Source organism: Sinohyriopsis cumingii, chromosome 8, assembly GCF_028554795.1.
Source record: "Sinohyriopsis cumingii isolate HCF-2022 chromosome 8, ASM2855479v2, whole genome shotgun sequence".
NCBI classification, from domain to species: Eukaryota; Metazoa; Mollusca; class Bivalvia; order Unionida; family Unionidae; genus Sinohyriopsis; species Sinohyriopsis cumingii.
In genome coordinates this window covers 9,013,920-9,036,949 of record NC_142968.1, presented here as the reverse complement: position 1 = coordinate 9,036,949, position 23,030 = coordinate 9,013,920, and the positions used below count along the sequence as shown (strand labels likewise).

Sequence of the window (23,030 nt, the reverse complement as noted above, 5' to 3'; positions counted from 1 at the left end):
CGTACATTTGCTATAAAGTTTGAATGATATATTCTGAGACAATAGTTTGCCTTTTATCATCTTTTTTTTCTGTACTGTTATCAATCTGAAATTTAAGGAAGGCATATAAATGACTGATGACCAGCAAAAAGTGTATTAATGGTAGATACAAATGAAATCCCTTGGCTTTGACCATACATATTCTCCAACATTAGAATATACATAGTTAATAATATAACATTATGCATTTATGTTATTCTTTAAAAATAACATGCCACATTATTTTAGTTAACGTAATCGTAGTGATGATCGCTATCAGATGTTAGTTAAAAGTGTTCAATAAAATCGAGCCTATATTGGCCGTCATCCAAAACATTTCTTTCAAGTTTAATATTCGACTCTAAAAATATATATTTGTATTTTTTTAACCGCTTATGGTAAAAGCCACGGTAAATGCGTACATTCCTTTCCTTATCTGCTTTATTTCCGTTTCGTTACGCTGTTGCATTGTCTTCAGAACGTATCTTAAGGTTAGATAATGAATAACCCATCAATCTAACCGTTATCTGAAACTATATTTGTTAGATTTATTGTAATGAATTTGTCCCTTGTGAAACATATAAATAACAATCCCTGAATAGGCTTAATATAGTTTTCCAAATTATTTCTTAGTTTAGATAAAAAAATAATCTGATAAATTAATAATTACAAGTGTATTTAGGGTACTTATAGTTCAAACTACAACTATTATTTGGATGACCTCTACACTTTCCTTTTAAACGATCATCACCCCCTGTTGTTTAATTTCCCTCTTCGTGTCTACCTTTCTTTTAAGAAGCTGCTGATTGTGCGTATCATTAGACCAATGTAGTCCCTTTTTATGTAGATGCAATATTAGGTTGCCCTTGTTGTGTGGTTTAGTTTAGTGGATGGAACCTTTCTGCAATAAGTCTAAACGTTAATCATGTATGTCTTGCGTCAAACAGAGTTAATCGGATATGTTGACTGTGTTGAATGGTTAGATTCTAGCTTTGTATCCATGCGTCAGCTAGATCTTTCGTGGTTTGCTGATTTATGCAGTAAACCATTGCTGATATTTGGTTGCCACAAGAGCAATGAGGAAAACTGTTATTTTCCTTGTTATTAATCTGCCATTTTCCATTTATGTCATACACTTTTGTAGAAACTATCAATATTGGGAATGTGTCTACTTCGCTTGAACACTTTATATTATTATAAATATTATTCACCTTTCCTGGATTTACATGTCTACATCATCAGTCGGTCTAGACGGATGCATGTAAATGCAAGTTTTGAGTCTCCATATTACGCACAATTGAGTAAACCGATTGGAATAATTTTGCTTCAGATATTTTTAATTTGCACATCGATCCTTTCAATTGCACGCACGTTTCTGTAGAAATTGAGATATACAACATCGATATCAGGTTCACATCTAAAGTGAGATTTAGTCCCTGCCATGCTATAGTAAGTCCTAGCACTTACAAAATGTCAAACTGTTCTTAAAGTTCGCATTACAACAGTTTATTTTTGTTCCTCCGGGTAAGAAACAAAGTTACGAGAATTTAAATTTTTGATGGTCTGTCTCTAATTAACTTTTTTGAAGCATCACAATAGTGTGTGCTATTATAGTCCTTCAAGAGCTGATTTTGAAATGGGGTAAAATATCAAATTCAAAACACACCGTAAAATACGACTGACTTTAACAGAAAACAAGTATCGAATAACGAAGAAAGGAACGTTATACATTTCTTAAATAGACAGACAATATATACAGGATAGCTAAGAAATGAAATATATGTATTACTTATATTGATATAAAACATATATCGGATAGTGGAGAAAGAAAGATATAAATTAATTAAATTGCTGTGAACAATAATACGAGAATACATTGTATTAGGGTAAAATATATAATTTAGATATTGTGTTGCCTTTCCACTTTTAAAATAATGACGTGCGATCCACTTGCAATCAAACGTCCCTATCGAAATCCCCGTATGAACAACGTATGTGTTTCCTTGGTGATTGTAAATCGGACATGTATGTTTCATATATAACGCAGACAACCAAAAATATACAACAGAATCACTGTCACAGAATTAGGCAAAGAAATAACTTGGTTTTGTCTGAAAGCAATTAGACTATTTCTCGTTGTACATGCGTACAACGTTATATAGGGTGAATGTGTTTTTCCAGGTAAGCGACTGTGTTAACATGTACCTAGCCACAGATTACTTGTCACGGGTATCATGACTAACATGAGGTGCACGGGTACTCTACCCCGACTTGTACTCACTCTCCTATGGATTTAAGTAAGACGAATCCCGAAAAACCACACTGGTCATTTTTTGGATCACGTCAAGGAGTATGCACTCTCCTTTATTCTCCAGCCATAGGGGTAAGTGTTAAATTTACATTCTATTTATTTGATAGGCGAAGCTTATTCGGTTTGTACTGTGTTATCGCGTAATAATGTTTATTACAACGCAGATTTTTAAAAGTAATATCATATATATATATAAATTATGCATAAACTATTATGTCCCATTTGGTTTTATTATAGCTGCGTATGTGAATCTGTAGCTGCGTCTGTGCATCTGTGTGTCTGTGTTGGCAGCTGTGTCTGTGTTTGAAGATGATTCTGACTGTGTTCGTAGCTGACTGTTCGTAGCTGACTGTTCGTAGCTGACTGTTATAGTAGCTGACTCTTATGGTAGCTGACCGTGTCTGTAGCCGTGAATGTCTATGAAATGTTATAGTGAATATAACTAGAGCGGTCCGAAGCTGTACGAAGCCGTTTAAAGTTTCATGGAGTCGTCTGGAGCTTCCAGAACAACGCTGTCTGTTGTGATAGCATTATTGTGAATCTTAGTCGTGATAAGATTATTGTGAATCTTAGTCATGATAAGATTGTTTTGAATCTTTAGTTGTGTCAAAGATTATTGTGAATCTTTAGGTGTGTCAAACATTATTTTGAATCTTAAGTTGTTTCAAAGATTATTTTGAATCTTGAGTTGTTTCAAAGATAATTTTGAATCTAATGGTGTGTAAAGAGTATTCTGAATCTTGTATTAGATTATTTTTGAATCTTTATAATTTTGTTCTTGTTGAACAACCTACTGTTTTAGACGTAAGTGCAGTCCGTGAGGGTTCTTGGATCTGCACTTCATTTTATTCAATATTTGTTTTGTTTATTTTCAATTATACTTTTACATCATATATTTATCATCATTAACTCATTCATAAATTTCCATCTTTCTTACATTGTATTTGGCTTGTTCATTTCGTCCAAAAAACCACTTGGTTACAATTCTGTGACAATCACACACACACACACATACACACACAACAAGAAAGTATTATTAAAGATTCACCTACTAGAAGCACCGAAACTCGTAGTATAACATAATACTCACCCAAAACATCTAATTTAACTTCATGTTTCTTAGTGGCATTTCCTACTGGGCATCGAATGGAATATATTGCTTCGTCGGAATCCTGTATGTCCAGTATCCAAATGTTTCTAGATTTGTCTAGAAAGAACTTGTCTTTATATCCGTTGACGTATGTAGCAATCGGGTTAGAATCATGCATTTCCCACACGATAATCAGTATATTCTTTTTATAAAGCGACCATGTAGTGTTCACACAATCGACTTGAGAGATGTTAAAAAGTTGGATAGAATCCGCTCGACAAGCAGGTCTTGCAATATTTGTTGTCCCTAAAATTGAATATCATGTACCGTATTGTATTATTAAACTCCATCACAACTACTACCAAATAATAATTATAATAATAATAATAATAACAATAATAAAAATCATTACAAACTTAATGTGATACTCCGCTACATTTACCATTGCTAAACTACGTTTCAATCCTCAAAAACCTATACATAATACAGATATTGCAATAATAAATCTTGTTACTTAGATTGCTTTCTATACTTAAACGTATTTTAACTACTAGCTCGATATACTACCATTTTTTCCATATGATGAACAACCGCACAACCGCATTCAATATGTGTTGACAAATTATATTGAGGGAAAATGAAATTATGACATACAAGTTAAGAAGCAGCGGAACAATGTAGTACAGTGATAATTCTTCCTAAAATACTTGATTGCAACTAATTACTTACATTTAAGAAAATTAATTTATGGAATATCTGTACCGATAACATCTGAACTTATATTTATTCTACTCAAGTACTATGAACTCTTTCCTCTTGATCAGATGCATTGTCCTCTATTTCGTATTGCTCTTTATTTGTGTCTGATGTTAGTATGTGTGTGAGCGAGCGTGTGCATGCTTGCGTTCGTACGTGTGTGTTAGATTTTGTTTATCTGTGTGCTAAACCACCTACGAGAATGGTTTGCATAAAGTATGTTCATTTCGCTTAACTTTTGTCAGCAGCAATGATGATGATCAAAGTTGCCACACGATTGTTTTTGTCCATGAACAAATAAAATATTGAACTTTACTCACAAACACGTATTGTATCAATCCTGTGTTTACAATATATTTATAATGTTGTATGCATGGTGATATAATATACGAGACAGAAAAAAATTGTCTGTTACACCTTCATGGCATGAAGCAGATACAACATGTTCGATAACTCGATATATATCTTAATTGATATGCAAGATATATGACAAAAACAGCGAAAGTTATTTTTAAAAATGCATGCATCTACATTACCTACCGAAAGATAACCTTGATAATAAAACTACCAGCCACACCTGTAGCAACGTACAGCGATGTAGATAACCCTCCATCTCAGTTAATCTAGCAAAATAAAAAATGTATGTACGTAAAAAGAAAATTATCTGTAAGTGATAAGTGAATCAAAAGAGGGATTACTATATAATGCACTATATCAAATTGTGTAATTTACATTGATATATTGTATATCCTTTATTGCAATATAATTATATGTATAACTGTTTGTCTCTAGTTTATTTTATTATTTTACTAATTTAAGTTTCATTAGAGACTCGTGTATCTTTTAGATCCTGTCATATAGAATTGTTATGATGATGCATATCATTTATGACGTTACGTAATGACGTAATTGATGTTTTAAAATAAAAGACGTCATCCGTTACTTTCAAAACATTTCATGCCTGAAGAAGCATACATTAAATGCGAAACTAGTTGCACAGAATTTTATCACAATTTAAAATTCTTAGACATTTTCTTCAAATTAGATGGTATGATCCTTACAATGTAAGAAGGAAAATGACTGACGTAACTTACAATATTTACTTCTGGGTCGGAAGTGTATTTAATAATAATAATAATATTAAAAATAATAATAATAATGATAATAATAATGACAATAATGAGGACTTTGTATAGCGCCTAATCTTTAGAAGTAATAAGCGCTTTACAACATTAGACAACACCTATAAGATAAAAAAACATATCATGATATGATTACAAAAACAAACACCATGAAATTAGAAAACATTAAAAAACAGGTTTACAATATTTGAGGTATAAAACATTATTAGGTCTTAAAGTTTGTTCACGCAGTCGAACAAAGTAAGTTTTGAGAGCCCTCTTGAATTTGATCGCTGTGTCTTTGTGTCTACGTTCAGTGGGCAATTTATTCCGCGTTGCTGGTACCCGAATGCAAAAGAACGCTGTCCATATGACTTTGTTTTCATAGTTAGAATAATGAGTATACGATTGTCAGAAGAGGCGCGTAAGTATCTTGCTGGTGTTGACACATGGGTGAGGTCAGATAGGTATGTTGGACAGTGAAACGTAGCACAGAGAACAAATTTTGTGTTTGATTCTGGATGGAATGGATAGCAAGTGTAGGGTACAGAACAGCGGGGAGGTGTGATCTATTCGTGGTACTCTAAGTATGAACCGAGCAGCTGTGTTTTGAACTTTTTGAAGTTTCTGGAGTAGATATTGAGATGAACCAGACAGAACTGAGTTACAATATCCCAGTCTTGAAAGTATTAATTAACAAACAAATGTTTTAGTGGCATCAGCTGAACGATATTTGCGAATTGAGCTGATGCGTCTTAGCTCAATATAAGCAGCCTGTAATCTTTCCGCAATCCAAAGCGGAGAGAATATCATTAACTACTTTTAGAAGAGTAGTTTCAGTACTGTGGCAAGGGATATTCAGATCATACATTGCTGAAAAGACTGTTTGAATTTAGATGCAATACAAGCTGGGATAGAACAACCTTTTCTAAGATTTTTGATATGAATGGGAGATTAGAAACAGGGCGGTAGTTCTTTAAATCATTATTGTCTAGAGTTGGTTTCTTCAGCAGAGGCTTACAATGGCAGTTTTGAAAAATGATGTGAATATATCGATGAGAGAGAGAGGTATTAATAACATCAGCTAGTTAAGGCAATACCGGATCTAAGCACTCAAGCAGCAGTGATGTTGGAATTGGATCAAGTTCACATTACTTTGGTGCACTCTTAATCACGATTTTGTACGTACGAAATACATAGGGTTCAAATGCAGCTAATGGTTGCCTCTCAAAGTATGTATCCCGACGGTATGTTGACGACGAGTCAACTGAAATTGTGGTGTCAAGCTTATCTCTAATGGTTTGTACTTTGTCAGCAAAGAAATTAGCAAACACGTCCGGAAGGTTGGCTGGAAGGCAGTTGGACGTGGTGTAGATTTGTTCCTTGACATTAGCTTGTTAGTAATATGGAAGAGCGCTTTGCAACTGGAACTTTCCATGATCTTAGTAGTATAGTGGGCTGATGTCGCTGCATGGGCTATATTTGTGACATTCTTCTTAGCGGCTTCATAGATTTGCTTAAGAATAGTGAGTCTGGTGGAAAGCCAAAGTCTCTCAGCTTTACGGCGGTCTCTTTTAGCAGTGCGAAGCTGGTTCATGACACTGCTTTACCATGGAGAACACTTTTGAATTGATACTCTGCACTTGGTAGCTGGGGCATGTTTGTCAAGCAATGTGAACGCAGGCAGTTATCAAGTTGTTCTGCGGTAGGAGGTTGTTGTTGTTGTTGTTGTAGGGTTTAACGCCATTTTTCAGCACACGATAGGCTATACATGGCGGCCAGTATTAATGGTGGAGGAAGAACCTGGGAAAACTCCGGAAAGAACCACCGACCCACGAGAAGCGGTAGGAGGTAAGCAAGTTGTTAGGTTAGCTTGGATGTCGTGCATTAGTTTGGTTCTATTTATCATCCGGAGATTTGTCTAAGTTACAGATAAAGATGGTGGGTTAGGGACTGATATGTCAAGATGGCATATAATGCAGCGGTGATCTGATGCATGGTAATGAGATACAAGGGAGGACCGTATAATGTTATCATCAGGTCTATGAAGAATCCAGTCTAAAATGTGACCAAGTTTATGGGTAGGTCAGTTAACTGAATGTTTGAAGTTGAAAACATTAATGGAATCTATAAGTTTTTATGTATTTGGTTTTCCGGGACAGTCAAAGGGAAAGTTGAAATCTCCAAGAATAATCAGGGTGCCACCTATCTAATTTCCATAGTCCAGGAGATTCGGAAACTGCTCCAAAAAGAGAGTGTCAGCCAGCTTGTTTTTTGTACTCGGAGGAGGGTGGTATAAGCAGAAAAAATTGACTGACCTTTGATCCAGCGTGAGTGTGGTTTGGAATAGTTCAAACGATGTCTGGTCGAAATTGAATTTTTTGGTGTGGTTAATACGTTTTATCATGGAGTTCTTTGTGATGACAACAGTTCCACCTCCGCGAGAATTACGGGGGAACGAATTGATGAAATAACCAGTGGGTGTTAGATCCACACACTTGGGCTCACTGCCTGATATCTTTAGCCATGTTTCTGTCAGGAAAATGTCAATATTCTGGTCGTTGATAAACTTAAATATTTATGTACGCTTTTCCGGTGGTCCTACTGAATGGGCATTGTATACTATAATACGCAGATATATCTCTTGGATAGTTGACACAGACGTTGACGTTTTAAGTATGATTTGAATTAGGTTATCTAAATTAACGTTTTTTTTTTTTTATTGTTGAGCCGAAATAATGGAGAAAACTGGAATTATTCTTCCAGTCCTACGCCGGCCAGCTTTGAAACAACGTTTGTTTTTCCGCTTCTTTTTACATTTGGGTAATGATGAATGTAGTAATAGTTCATTTAGTCTAGAGCACAATGTAGTGTGGGGAGTCAAGGATTGATCATTTAAAGCAATTAATGAGGTTCATCGATGCATAAACCCCTTGACTGGCGAGTATCACGTGATGGCGGTTTGTTAAAAAAACAGTGGAGCAAGACAGCTGAGAAAAAGTCTAATTGTTCTCATTTCCAGCTTGAATGGATTTAATACATTAATGTTGATATAAATATCAAGACAACGCACCGAGTACGGTCGGTATAAGCTCATTGACAAGGATGGGTACGGCTGGTAAAGCTCGCCGATTGTCCCACAAACCATCATACATTTTCAATGAGTAGTCAAAAATGTATATTTCTCTACGAGGTGTGTCGGGGTGACTTCACTGTATTTCTTGGAGGGTTACTTAAATTTTTCGTGAAGTTGTATGTGCATATGCCACAGACGAAAAATGAACTATGTGCAATGGAGGTACATTCGTTTGCTCTGCAATAGATTTGGTCCATGGATCACTATCATCCAATCAAGCTGATAAAAAGGAGTGACTTGCCTCTATTAGAACTGTATATATTACTGAAAGTGCTTTAATAATTAACGCATCTTTATTAGTAAATTGCAAACAACACTGCAGTTTTAAAAGGAGTTGAGATATCTAGATTGACAACAATAATCAGTAATAATGTGTTTTTTCTGTTACTAAAGGTAGTTCGATAAACCTTTTTTTATTAAATATGCCTCAAAAAGAGTTTGATTCTAATTTTGAAATAGTTTGCCACACAATAATATTCAAGTTCCTTAATGCCATATAAGTCCACCCGTAGCCCAATAGTGTTGACATATACAAATGCAGGAAATAAGATGTGAGGAAACCCTGTAAACATTGGCATTAAATTGAAAGTATCAAACTCACTCACCACCTACCACTTTGTGATCATCACACTGACGTTCTCGAACTTGTGACAGGTCTAAAAGACAAACACATCTTGAAAGTTATAATGGATGTAATATATTAATACAACAGAATAATAAATATTTCACATTAATGTGGGTTTGTTTTGAACAATAGTGAAATATTCCTGGAAAATGATGCAAGCGTCATAAAAACTTGATGTAATAAAATCGGTGGTATAGCTATCCGCCAGTGGCAGACACATCAACATGGTTACCTAATAATTAATTCTTATCGGCCAGCGATCATTCTTGATTTATTAAGACGTAAATCGAGTTTGATAAATATAATTATATAGGATATCTAGGATTACCAATATACTCCAACAGCACGGAAAGTGATATCACTGGATTATATAAGTAAATGTTTGATACTACTGAAACAATACAAGTGGTTTACTTGAGCGAGCGATGTCAAACCTTGGCGAGATTCCGCTAGAAGGCATATATTTCCCTAATTCCAGAGACCTCTATACAACTACTGTTGAAACTAGATAGCTCAGTGTGTCAATTTTATACACAATTGTACTCTAATTAACACACGACAACAGATCTCACACCATCCCAATTGTCTATCAACGGCACAGCTGCATTGATTTATCTTCATTAACTGTCCGTTAATCTCGCATCAGGTAGAATATCATTCCAGTATCTTATAATTTTATTATATTTAGCAAGTTGTTCGGGATCGGCCATCATCACTTCGATGTATGTTTTAAGATCTGTTCGTGATACAATTATATTTGATTGTGATAAATCAGCTGGTACCACGTCTGCTAAATTTAACGTCGTTAGTAAATCTCGGATCATATCAATTTTATTTTATCTGATCTATATTTTATGTTATTTATCGCGGTGCCGTTATTATGTTTATCAACGATTACTTGCTGAGCCAGCAGCAGGTTTCGCGATCTTTTGTATAATGATTCTACTTCCTCCGCAGGTAATTTATCGACATCAGTCTGAAATATATAATTCAGATACTTCTTCTTGGCCACGTATGGCGGTAAGTTTTTGTCGGGGTCGTATCGGTGATAAACTACGCAGGATTTTTCCACGTGAGGTTCTTTTGGCCTCATAATATTTTCCATGATAATCTCATCTTCGTTTTTGGTAACAACTTCAGAGTATTTTATTCGCTCTCCCACGCTTGTTTATAAGAAATTATCAATGACGCCGTCGCCGTGTTTGATTATAATATTTTGTTTCGAGATAAAGGTTTCATAATTATCTGGAGGTTTTCTGATTATTTCATAATCTGATTGCGCCATTGACGTCATTAATTTATGTGTGAAGTATTTCTTGGATAAATTCTCTTCAATGATTTCAACTATAAAATTTAATCCACAATCGTTTGATAATTCGTCTGTTGACGGCGCTCGTGTCAACGTTTCTTTGCGAGATATTATTAATTTTCTTAGATCAGCTGTTCTCAGTGGCAGGTTTTTGTTGCAAGAGCTTCTTATCGATGAGTACCGAATTTCATTAACGCACCTGAATCGATGTAACCCTTGTTTGGTAGCTTCTGTTGATCCTATTTCGTACGAGAACACGAATAGCGTTTTAAACGATTCATTAACGATACTGACGCCGGCTTCCATTGTATGGTTAAAGAGAACCAGGTTGTCGTTGTTAAATGCATTATTTATGTTAGAGAAATCCTTTATCTTCGCTCAGGATCGATATCTGCATGATAGTATTTTACACGATAATTAAGTGATTGAAGTAATTTAGCTAACCCCTCAACGGAATATTCTGTGTTAATTTTATTATGTGCGAAGATAACTATTTTTTCTGTTTTAATCTTTTCCAGTAATATTTCCAAATTATCTTTGTGCGAGTTTTCCAGAATAAATTTCTTGTCGTGATCTGGTTTATACTCGTTCTTGACAAACTTTATGTTGGGTCCTGATAGTTTAAAGATTCTAGCTTCATCGTCATTAGCGTCCGCGTCAAGAACAATTACTCTACCAGCGGTATTTATCAACGATAACAGACTTGAATAGTATTTCTTGTATTTATTAATGTTACTAAAGATCTGTCTTCGAACTCCGTGCCATTCATCTATTATTAACACATCTGGATTACCTGATACTCGGCATAATGATTCAACCTGAACTATTACTCACCTAGCACCGTTAATAACAATTTTACCGGTAATATCTCAATAAGACTCAAGATTATAATCTGATTTAATTTTTTCCGTTAAAGTTTTTCTGTAGCTAACATAAACAACAGATTGATGTTTCTTTATTGACTTCCAGGTCGCTTCGGTTTTTCCCATCCCGCATGCAGATCCATCGACATAGTCAGCGGGAAATATTTCGCAACCAGGACCAGACTCATGTACAGGTTTACTCATATAAGTGTAATCTGGTGTTATTGGCGCAGAATAATCTTTCGTTGGATTATAATAGTGATGCAGCAGATATCTGATATATCTAGGATCTTGATATTGCTGTGGTAATTTATTAACGATATTAGTTAACGCAGGATTATTTACTTGTTTCCCAGACAAAATATCATCGATTTCATTAGAGATAGATTGATCACCGCGGTCGATAATCATTTTGTTACCCTTCATCGAGCTTGGACAAATAACAACATAACGATAAACATTCACAACAATGATACAGTTGTTACATTTCGATTCAACATGACCATGAATACTGACACCATGGTGCCGTTCGCAGATATTACACCAGTGCCCTGGACGGCGTCGTACGTTATAATAGTTACTTGTGCAAGAAACGATTCCAAGCAGATTATCTGGCTCACCTGTTAATGCCGCTGTATCTGAGCAAAATTATCTTCGTTGATGTCAGCGTCAGTAATATTATTAATGCTATTTTCTGGTTGATGTTTGTATTCAATCTCACCCCGCTGAATTGAGGTTGGACAAAGTAATAGATCTCGTGGAGTTGATATTTGACCGGAAATCAATTTCTTGCAAACTGCGCCTGGTTTATTCGATTTCTTTCCAGCTAAATTTATACTATGAAGTGTGGCTTGTTAATCTAACTTCCACGCTGGATTATCTGCAATAGATCTGCTGATTAATTCGATTTGTTCACCGAAAGAAACAGGTTTATATTTATAACAGCACGTGATATCCGCTCGTTGTTGTGAATAAATAAACGCTATCTCTGTCACAGTTACATAATCATGCAAAATAGTTAACAATTTCATCATGGGCAATTAATTCATCAGATTCGATTAATTTTCCTTGTTTATCGAATTTATTTTCGTGTTCTCGTTGTAACTTGTAAAACGAATCGCTATCGAAGATTGGGTAGCGCAATCTGAATTTCGGTATTATTTCTGTCACTGATACCTGGTTGGTAAATTTATCAACGACACGTTCAAAATCATCATTAGACGCGAACACGTAGAATCTATCAAAATGCTGAATAATAATGCCAGGTAAATAATAATTAGTATGACTATCACTGCGAAGTGCTCGAATAGCTTTCTCCTTTGATGCTGTTGAAACAGATTTATCTAAAGTTGATACTGAAAAGATGTTGTAATAATCTCGCAACATAGAATAATTGGACTCAGCTAAAATCTGAGCATCTTATTCGGTGTTATCAAATAAATTTTCCAAAATAAATTCCAGGTCATTTTCAAGACATATAAAAAAAATTATTTGAAGATTTGTCTGAATATATACCAGCACCGTCGTTATTTTTTTATGCCATTAATATTAAATATCTTTATCTCTAATTGATTAATTTTAATCAACCAATTAAATAAATAAGATATTAAATATAATATGGCCAATAAATGTTCTTGGCTGCTACAGGGTAAATATAAACTGTGTGGACGAGGTTGTCGAGGAGAATTTTGTAGTGAACATAAATAAATATCACGCAAATGTAATTCTCGCTGCCCTCAACGATGTATCAGCTGCGGTCGTGGAGTTCGTCTTAAAATTCCGCTCTGCGCTGATTGTGGCGCATTCAGATATTGATGTTTCGTAGATTATCGCACCAGGACAAATCAACCTATCCTGACTATCGAATAATTTTTATCATCATAAAAAATAATCTTTTTTCTGCCACCTTTGATCACGTGATTATTTTCAAAATCATTGATATTCTTGCGTGGCGGAATTTTCATTCTCTTAATAATATTATATATTTATGAAACTTCTGCCATCACAAAATTATACGAGCGGGAAATATTTCACAAAATAACAGTCAGACTCTTCTATGATGTTTGAGGTAACTTTCAGAATCCCTATAAATATTTTGTTTTTGAAAGTTTTCTCATACCCGCGATGATGGTAAAAATCGGCTGGATTCGACTTATGTTAAAAAAAAATTAAAAATTTGCGCCGTTAAACACCACCCTGCGTTACCAAATTCCATTAGAATGATTATCATAGGACCATCTGGATCGGGTAAGACGCAATTATTACTTAATTTGATAATGAGATGGTTGAAATGGGACAAATTATATTTGGTAGCACCATCCGTTGATGATCAGAGGTGTTATGAAGTATTAAAAGAATTTAACGAAAATGCAAGATTAATAAATGACGGTGAAAATATTATTGATTTTATAACAGATATTGATGAAGCACCGTCTGTAGATGATCTTGATGGGTTTATTAACAATTTAGTTGTGTATGATGATGTGATGCTAGATAAACAAGCAAATCCAGCCAGGATATTTTCTCGTGGCAGACATAAAAATACAGATGTGATGTATGTTACTCAGCGGTATACACAAATACCAAAAATGATCAGAGACAACTGTAATATTTTAGTTGTGTTTAATGGAATTGATACACACACGATGAGAAATATTCATCAAACTTGGTGCAGCGCTGACATGGATATAATTGAATTCAGAAATTTCTTTTCACGAGCGCAAGCTACTCCGCAGGGATTTATAACAATAAATTTGCACGATCCTGGAACAAGATATCTTGTAGGTCTTGATAAAATATTTGTATAAATTAATAGCAACAGAGAGGGTTTGTCTACAATCCTGTTTGGGACAAACATGATTGTAGACGTGGTATGACCTATATATGAGCACGGATTTTTTTTGGGGTCTAAAATGCGTTTTGCTTGGATTATGTGGTCTGTTCGCCTTCTCTGCTGCTGCTCTGACCTGAATTCAGCAAAAATAAACAGTGGCAACATATCAAATCATATCACTAACACTTCAATCCCTGAAGTGTGCTCCCAATATTTCGTTAATTATTTCTGTCTCAGGAATATATCCTCAGGATCCACTTCCCATAATCAAACAAATAATCACAAATGTACAGGAAATCATTAAAACGGAGCGATATAAACAAATGCACATACTCCAGATTTATTACAAATTAAAATAACTTTTAAAATTCAAATCGTACAGGCTAGACAATTTTAATTCATACCGTAGGTGGTTCGAACCAGTGTCCGCGGGTAAAAGGCACCCATAACCTTGGATGTAAACTCTATTCTGCATGATAATCTTTATTCTTGCTTATAAGAAATATTTTAATATTTTTTGAAACATTCTCCCGCAGAGTTCACAAGTAGTACGTTATATCCTGCTTGGTATATCTATCTATCTATCTATGTATCTATCTATCTATCTCTTTACCCCCTCTCTCTCTCTGTATATATATATATATATATATATATATATATATATATATATATATATATATATATATATATATATATATATATATATAGAGAGAGAGAGAGAGAGAGAGAGAGAGAGAACATTTTATATTAGTCAGTATTTTAATGTCATATAATCTGCATCTCAAACGGCGAAGATTATCTATGTATTACTTGAAATCCCGCCAAGGTTACATACCTATGCAATACATTCATATATTATCTTCACCACGCGGGGTACAATGTACGCTTATGATACCCATATCTACGCACAGGTAAGACAGGGTCTTTAACAGACCTCTTTGTTTGCAAAACATGTGCTCACCTTTTGTAATCTGACAAACGTTGGCAGCCAGTCGTACCTGGGGCTGGTTAAATAACATTTGTAACAAAATAGATCGTAGAAAACGTATATATCTATAATGTGTGTGCATATGTAAAATGTTGACATTGCTCTCGAATTGAAATACATTGTCCAGTATCACAAATATACCTTTAAATTTAAAGAGTTTTCGAAATATTTTCAGTTTAGTGATTTATTGAAGTACATTTGCCTGTCCTTTGATTAGCATCATTTTTCAGAATCTGAAAGGAAATTGTCATAACATTTGAGCAAAGTAAATGCTAAGCAAATATACTTACAAAAACTAAAGTTAAAGAAGTTGATCCTTCTTTCATCTGAGTAATGCAGAAAACTGTCCGAGTAAGATTTTAGCACAAATTCACTTAAATGCGGATTTTTTTTTGTATGTCCAAAATATTTCAGTGTAAGTTTCCTAGTTATATGGATTTTTAAAGACAAACTGTTCACTTATTCATATTAACCACACTGAGGTCTTAGTGTACACGTATCTGACACTGATATTTGTGCCATATTTCATGATCCTCGATATTCTGCAACAAAATCGAGCTATATGTTCAGTGAATCCTAACGAGACGTAGATCGATGATATTTTGCTTGCTTTACATAATTATATTTAAGTTTGGATTTCAATATATCATTCTAAAGGTTTACTAAAAAATGATTTTGAACAAAAGCACTCTGAAACACGAAATAGTGTCATCAATATACCTTGTCATGTTCCTTATATAATTCCTTCATTCTCCAATATTTTTATATTTTTATGAAAACCAGTCATTTAGATGTTAATTCAGATACACCCAGACCGTATTCATTCTCACACTAATCTGGAGCTGTATGTTAATAAAACTGGCTTTTGATATATTAAGATGTAGGTGAATAAAATAACTTAAAGGTTTGCACAAGTGAACTCTATTGAATGTCCTTAATTACATTTATTTTCTATTCTGATTTGTCTGTTTAAGTTTTAACGCCATGTTATTTTCGAATATAATTATAAGTATACATTAGTGTCCAAATATACAGAATTTTAATTAAGACTACACTACGATGGAATTGTAACCAATTAGTTTGGTGAAACCTATACAACAAGCTCTTTACTTGACATTTAGGAAGTTTAATATGCTTTTAATCTATTCAGTTTACAGACGAGGCTAGCTAAATTTAGAAACTGATTGAAATAACAAGATTTATAACGACGTCACGTATACCTTATTGTACAAAAGTTAAAAATACCTTTGGTTGTAAAGGTTTTGATGTTTGGCATCTGATTGGTATGCTTCTTGCCCACATTAGGCGAAAAGGTGCAAACGAGACCTGTTTTCTGTATAACACATATGTGCAAGACACAGTTTTAACATAAACTTATATCCCTTTATTTTCCGAGTGGATTTAGTCCTTTATTGGATTTTCACTTTAGAAACGAGAGATAATATATATTAAACATTAAACGGATGCAAACATAAGAAAATATTATAAGTATACGTTGTTATATTATTTGTGTACAAGTCGAGTTATTATCTTTTAGTGCAAGTCGAGTTATTATCTTTTAATGCAAGTCGAGTTATTATATTTTAGTGCAAGTCGAGTTATTATCTTTTAGTGCAAGTCGAGTTATCGTCTTTTAGTGTAACGCTGTCTATTTAGTGCCTTAGACGACCAAGGTTGAAAAGTTAAATTGTGAAATCGTTGATCCTGGTTCGTACCATAAATCATGCATTAGAATGCACACATACATTAATTTATTTTTAAAAAATTAATAATAACAATATCAACATAAAGCACAAATAACTAAATTAAATAATAGCTCGGGAACGATTCTATATCGAAACTAGGACTTTAAATATTTACAAACACACACATCATTATATCTAGTATATGTGCATGTGTGAATTTTCGGTGGATAATTTAACGTTCGTTTATATGTTTGCATTCTCTCAGCGTGGACAACAATACTCGTTACAGTCCTGAAACTTACATTTTTGGAATGTTTCCGGTAGAGATTATTACTATGTCACCAGGCAATAGTACGACAGGTCATCCGCTAGGATTCAGAGCGGCACCTTTAACACTGATTGGTAGTTGTTTTTATTTATAAAGATCACTACTATATGCTTTGCTTCCTGTTTAAGGTAATATTGCGGTGCAGTTTATTTTGGGTAGAGATAAATACTGGCTTGCCATGGAAATGTGTCTATGTACGAATTGTATGAATAGTTTGTGAGAGTTATGATGTAAGACAATGGACTAGAGCAAACACAGTTACAATCTGGTAAAGTGACATAAGGCCTATATTTATCAGAAAGTTTTATTTAATTGCAATGTGCTCTTACTACCGACTATTGTGGAGTTGGCTAATATAGTCAAGCCGAGTGGTGATGTTGCCCGCGAATTTGGGTTCAAATCTCAGTAGATGACGTATTTGAAATTTATTCAATCTCTACGACCATATTCTTTAGTATTGTAATTTAATGTCGTATTATGACACATGGGTTCTAGAGACAACTTTCTTTTTTCATGTGCGTGTTGAATATGCTTGAGTTCTTATAGTGACTAATAAAGTCTCGATTTACATCAGATGAAATTAAAAGAGACTGATGAGGAATGTTAATGTCTGGGGCCACAAGCGTGTTTGTCTGCCATCATCGATTGTCGCTATTCTTGAATAAGTTCCCTCCTTTTAATGTGGATATGCATTTAATTTAGACGGTATTGTGATATATTGCATTGTGCATGCAGTGAAGATGGCATCTACCCTAACTCTCATAAATGTGGAAATGCGTTTAATTTAGACGGTATTGTCATATATTGCATTTTTCATGCAGGGAAGGTGGCATCTGCCCTAGCTCTCATAAATGGGGAGACGAATTGTTATTCACTGGAGTTTAGTCATTAAACAAATAATGCAACTAAGACATTGAAGTGTTTAAATAATCACGTTTAATCGGAATCATGTTCGGCAGCGACCTAACCAATAATTCGTTTCGCAGAAGGTGACATGTTTCATTTCGTTAGTGCTGCGAGTGTTTATATAACGATTATGCGAACGAATTGTTAAAATACAAAAGAAAAGAAAATGATTGCAGGCCTAATTCTTAACGGTCTACGCAGCACCATCGTAAAATATTGTGTCATGTAGATTTGTTGCCTAATCTGAGGTTTATGTAAACTTTTTATGCAATTTCATTTAGAATTAAGATGCAAGCAAATGGACTACAAAACCACTATTGTACTAAATTGGCATAATACAGTGCCAGCAAATGTAATTTTATATATGACAACTGAAACACTACATTATTATACAGATTTATTAAGTCATGAAAACACTTAGTATAGCACAAAATATATTGCGGTAATGTGTTTTGTTGTACATACCACAAACAGGCACAGCTCTAATTCCCAAGCCAAACTCTCTGAGAGTGAGTCGATGGAGGAGGAATACAGATTCTCTTCTTACACACTACAAGTAAATGTCCGAATACGTTTCCTTGCAATTGTTTTTAAGTTATCTTACTAATTATCCAGGTATTGGTCAGTTTCTCTAATATGCACTAATGTGTTTAAAGTAAAGTCAGCAGTACAGGTATTCAATGTACGTCAATCACGGTATTAGAAACATTATACCTATACCAGCTCAACTATCGTATAAGTGATTTGGCAACTATCCAAGCATGAAATCAATAACATTGCAAGGACTACGTCATATAGGCATGAGATATGCGGGTATATATAGGTATATTAAACATGCATGTACGTATCTATTCACCAGGGTCACTTGTGCACTCTGTTGGGGTTTCGTTTAGTGGCTCAATCAATAAAACTTCAAATGTCACAACGATTGGTGACTTTGAAACTTAGACCCGCAATCGAATGTAGAATAGAATAGAATAGAATAGAATAGAATAGAATAGAATATTGTTGAACGGAGCTGAGTTGAGTTAAGTGGTGTGGAGTAGAGTACAGTAGACTACAATACATAAGAACGGAACAAAACAGGGTAGATAAGTATATGGATAGGTGGGTAGGTAGGTAAAAATTGACCTGACATATGAATCACATCAGAATATGTTGTACAGCTATGACAATGGCCATTAATGAAAACTTATTTCAAACAACGCTTGCGCTTAAGCGCAATTTTATTTCGCATTAACTGGATAATACTTTTTCATTTTCAAGCATTATTTCCTTAATTCAAACTATACGTAGGTCGTATAAATGGTACAAAGATAACTACATAAAACAAATACATAAAGTGAAACCAATACATTTTTATAGAATGGACTATAAGAGATATGCAATGGTATCCATTCGTTGTAAGGTGCATGGTATTATTATTACCAGTAGTAATGTTTTCTAGATGAAGACGTGTAAACAATCATACAGAGAAATATTTGGTCCATAAATGTATTTGGCAAACTGTCAGGAAAATGCATATCAACAAGGTAAAGTAATCCGTAGACCAGAGTTACTGTGTTGAGGGTTCACATGATGACTTCTGCATCATAGAGGAACAGGAAAAAATTTAAATTTTAAAATCTTAAATCACGGTTTCTCACATACGGTGGCTGGCTGACATGATTTAACTTCACCCATCGCCTTGTCCGTACGTAACGATTTCTGTATCATCTCCACAATGCAGACATCACAAAATAATGATGTTACATAGTCGGGTGGTATAGGCATCCGTCCGGAGTCCCAAGAGAGAAAACAAGTTATAAATCAATAATTATATAGGACTACAACTATACCCCAAACATAAAGGAAAGTGCGATTCCGGGAATTTATAATACATAATAATACATATTTCTTTCTAAATACGAATAAGTATCATACAAATATAGGTAAGATAATTTTAATTCGTACGCTACGGAGATTCAAACCAGGGACCTCGGGTAAACGACACTCATAGCCTTCCTTTCAAGCAACGATCCATATATCAAGTCGACCAGGCACACACCACACAATGTAAAAGAGTTAGTGGTATAGGCATACGTGCGTAGCATATATACCTGTATGTGCACATTGATCTTAATGCTCATAGCATGTATACCTACATGTGCACATTAATCTTAATGCTCATTTATACACAGTCATTTCGGATATCGAAGACAGAAATCAAGGTATATGTAAATAATACTATAGGATTACAAAATATACACCAAACATAACAGAAAGTACTGTCCCTGGATTCCACGGGAGAAAGCTTGATAATACCAACATAATTTGTATAAATATGAATACATATAATTATCAAGCAGGTTATTTATTATTGTTTTCTGTTTAACAGCATTTCTCTGGCGCAGTCAGTATAATTAGTGGAGACATAACATAATAAAACTCTGGTAAGACCCACCTAACAACTGGAAACTACTGGCAGATTTCCAAAATACGGAAATCGATCGAGCCCAAGATTTTGCCGGTAACCCACGTTGACAAAGACGATTTTTGCCATGCTCGATAATGGAGAGCGTTTTAGGCTACAGAGATACATGTGGCCACTCATACATGTCAGAGAATTTTAAATCATACTCTACGAAGATTCGAATTGGTGGGAAAACGGAACCCGTTGCTTTGACCGTAAGCACCGACCCCTATGCCATCTCGACCACGGGGTCACCAACACACAACGCGGACTCACATACACACAGATACACAACCACACACACACACACACACACACACAGATATATATATATATATATATATATATATATATATATATATATATATATATATATATATATATATATATATATATATATATATATATATATATATATATATATATATATATATATATATATATATATATAAGTAGTGAAATGGGACAATTTAGTCTCACGTAGACTTCTATGTTAAAATCAGGTCCCGGCACTATAGCCTCAAGGGGAATTTAACATTGGGAATATTAGGTCTGTTTGAAGACAAGCGAAAGTGGAGTTTGTATAGCGTCTGACGTCACGGTAGGGGAGATTGGAAACATTGTTGCAATCAGGGGAGGTGACGTCACAATACTGAGCAAAGAGCGGTTGAAAAGCTGTGCACCGGACTGACCTCTATTGAGAAGATAGAGTGGGACTTAGATTTATATAACACATACAACATGCAACATATAACAGACAAAACAAAATTTTTGAGGCAAGAATCTACTTTTTTCGAGGCATATGAGTGTCCCTAAATAAGGCCTTTGGCTTCTTCAGCTTCTTCTTCTATTTTCTCCACTTCTTACACCATCTTCTACCTTTTCCAAATATTCCTTTCTTTTTTTTTTCTCTTCATTCTCTGACATCCATTCAGGATGGCCAATGCCTCTGAATTTCTCCTGGACTTTTATCCAGTTGTTTTTTACTCTTTCAAACTCTTTTTTGTCTTCATGTTGTCACTTTCCTTTCTTTTCTTTGACCATCTTTCTTTTGTCTCCTTTACTTCTTGTCTCAACACATTTCTCATCAGTTAGTCTGCTTTTTATCCCCATTTTACGAAAGACCACTCTGTTCATTGGAGTATATCTTCCAAGAAACATCTGACTCTTATGACAATATCTAGGGCTTCTTTCAAGTTACCCACTTTCACATACGGAAGTTGAATGAAGCCTCTTAACTTGTTGACTGCCTCCTCTATCATTCCCTGGACAAGATCCCTTACTAGTTTAAGACTGGTCACATGACTCGTGACAAAACACTTCGTAACTGGATATTTCCATTCCTTCCCTAGCCTTTCCACTACATAGGCTACATTCATCATCCAAACATCCTTTAGCCCGTTAAACAGCTACATGCTCATCTTCTTTGGTCATTCGGTAGAATGGCGCGAACGACGAACGCTTTGACTTTGTATTTGTCAAGCACGGACGTGGATGAATACATCCCCTACTTCTCTCTTCACATATTATCTACCATCGACACACGCGAAGAAGCAAAAACATAACCAAAATATACTATTCACACACGTGAAGAAGCAAAATTAAACCCTAAATATACTATCCACACACGTTAAGAAGCAAAACCATAGCCACAATGTACTATCCACACACGCAAAGATGCAAACACTTAACCAAAATCTACTATCCACACACGTGAAGAAGCAAAAACATAACCAAAATATACTATCCACACACGTAAAGAAACAAAATTAAACCCAAAGTATACTATCCACACACGCGAAGAAGCAAAACCATAACCACAATATACTATCCACGCACGCGAAGAAGCAAACACTTAACACAACATACTATTCAAACACGCGAAGAAGCGAAAACATAATTATAATCTACTATCCACATAAGCGAAGAAGCAAAGCAAAACCAAAGTATACTATCCACACACACGAAGAAGCAAAAATCAAACCACAGTTATACCATCCACACATAATGAAAGTTAAACAGCCACACACTCTACTATCCACAAACACGTACGTGAGCGCTTACAAACCCTAATAATATACCATCCACACAAACGTACGTGAGCTCATACAAACACACACACACACACACACACACGCATACACATACACATAGACAATCATATTAGTAAAAGCGTGAGTGTTTATATTCACACGACTCCACAGTCACACAAATTGGCAAATTTAATAGTGACTCTTTTCTGGAGCTTTGGTTAGCCCTGAGAAGGGCTGTTGTCTGGAACTACAGATGCACCTGGCTAATGGTGACATCTACCAGGTCTGGCACAACAGATACAACGGCGACACCAATCATTCTCCCAATTTATCTCATTCACATCGAGACCACTGAGGGGAGAAGACCTAATTTGACACCGGATCAATACGCTATACCTATCTCGGCATGCACTCCGCCCTGATAGATGGTTTGTTCTTCGACTTTTAGATTGCAAATCCTTTGACCGCCAAATTCACACAGCTTACATATCCAGCCACAAAGGGAAAAAGACCATTAAAATCGGACATAACCTGACCGACTAGCAGCCCTTAGCCGCCATCTTGACCGGAGCAGAC

General features: G+C 34.9%; 1 protein-coding gene across 4 annotated transcripts in view; it reads right to left on the bottom strand.

The window, feature by feature from the left end:
• LOC149792948 (uncharacterized) overlaps positions 1 to 18,765 on the bottom strand; it is a 48,115-nt gene extending 29,350 nt beyond the window's left edge. For 2 of the 4 annotated variants that reach the window (XM_089966794.1, XM_089966797.1), the window contains exons 1-4: positions 18,435 to 18,764; positions 9,038 to 9,088; positions 4,716 to 4,798; positions 3,420 to 3,725 (exon numbers count right to left, since the gene is read on the bottom strand). In XM_089966794.1, the coding sequence (XP_089822920.1) occupies positions 3,420 to 3,725; positions 4,716 to 4,788 (379 nt within the window). In that variant the 5' untranslated portion in view covers positions 4,789 to 4,798; positions 9,038 to 9,088; positions 18,435 to 18,764. Of the gene's footprint in view, positions 1 to 3,419; positions 3,726 to 4,715; positions 4,799 to 9,037; positions 9,089 to 18,434 lie in introns of all 4 variants that reach the window. The other 2 variants (XM_089966795.1, XM_089966796.1) reach the window with 2 other exon arrangements.
• Between the last annotated feature and the right edge of the window lie 4,265 nt (positions 18,766 to 23,030).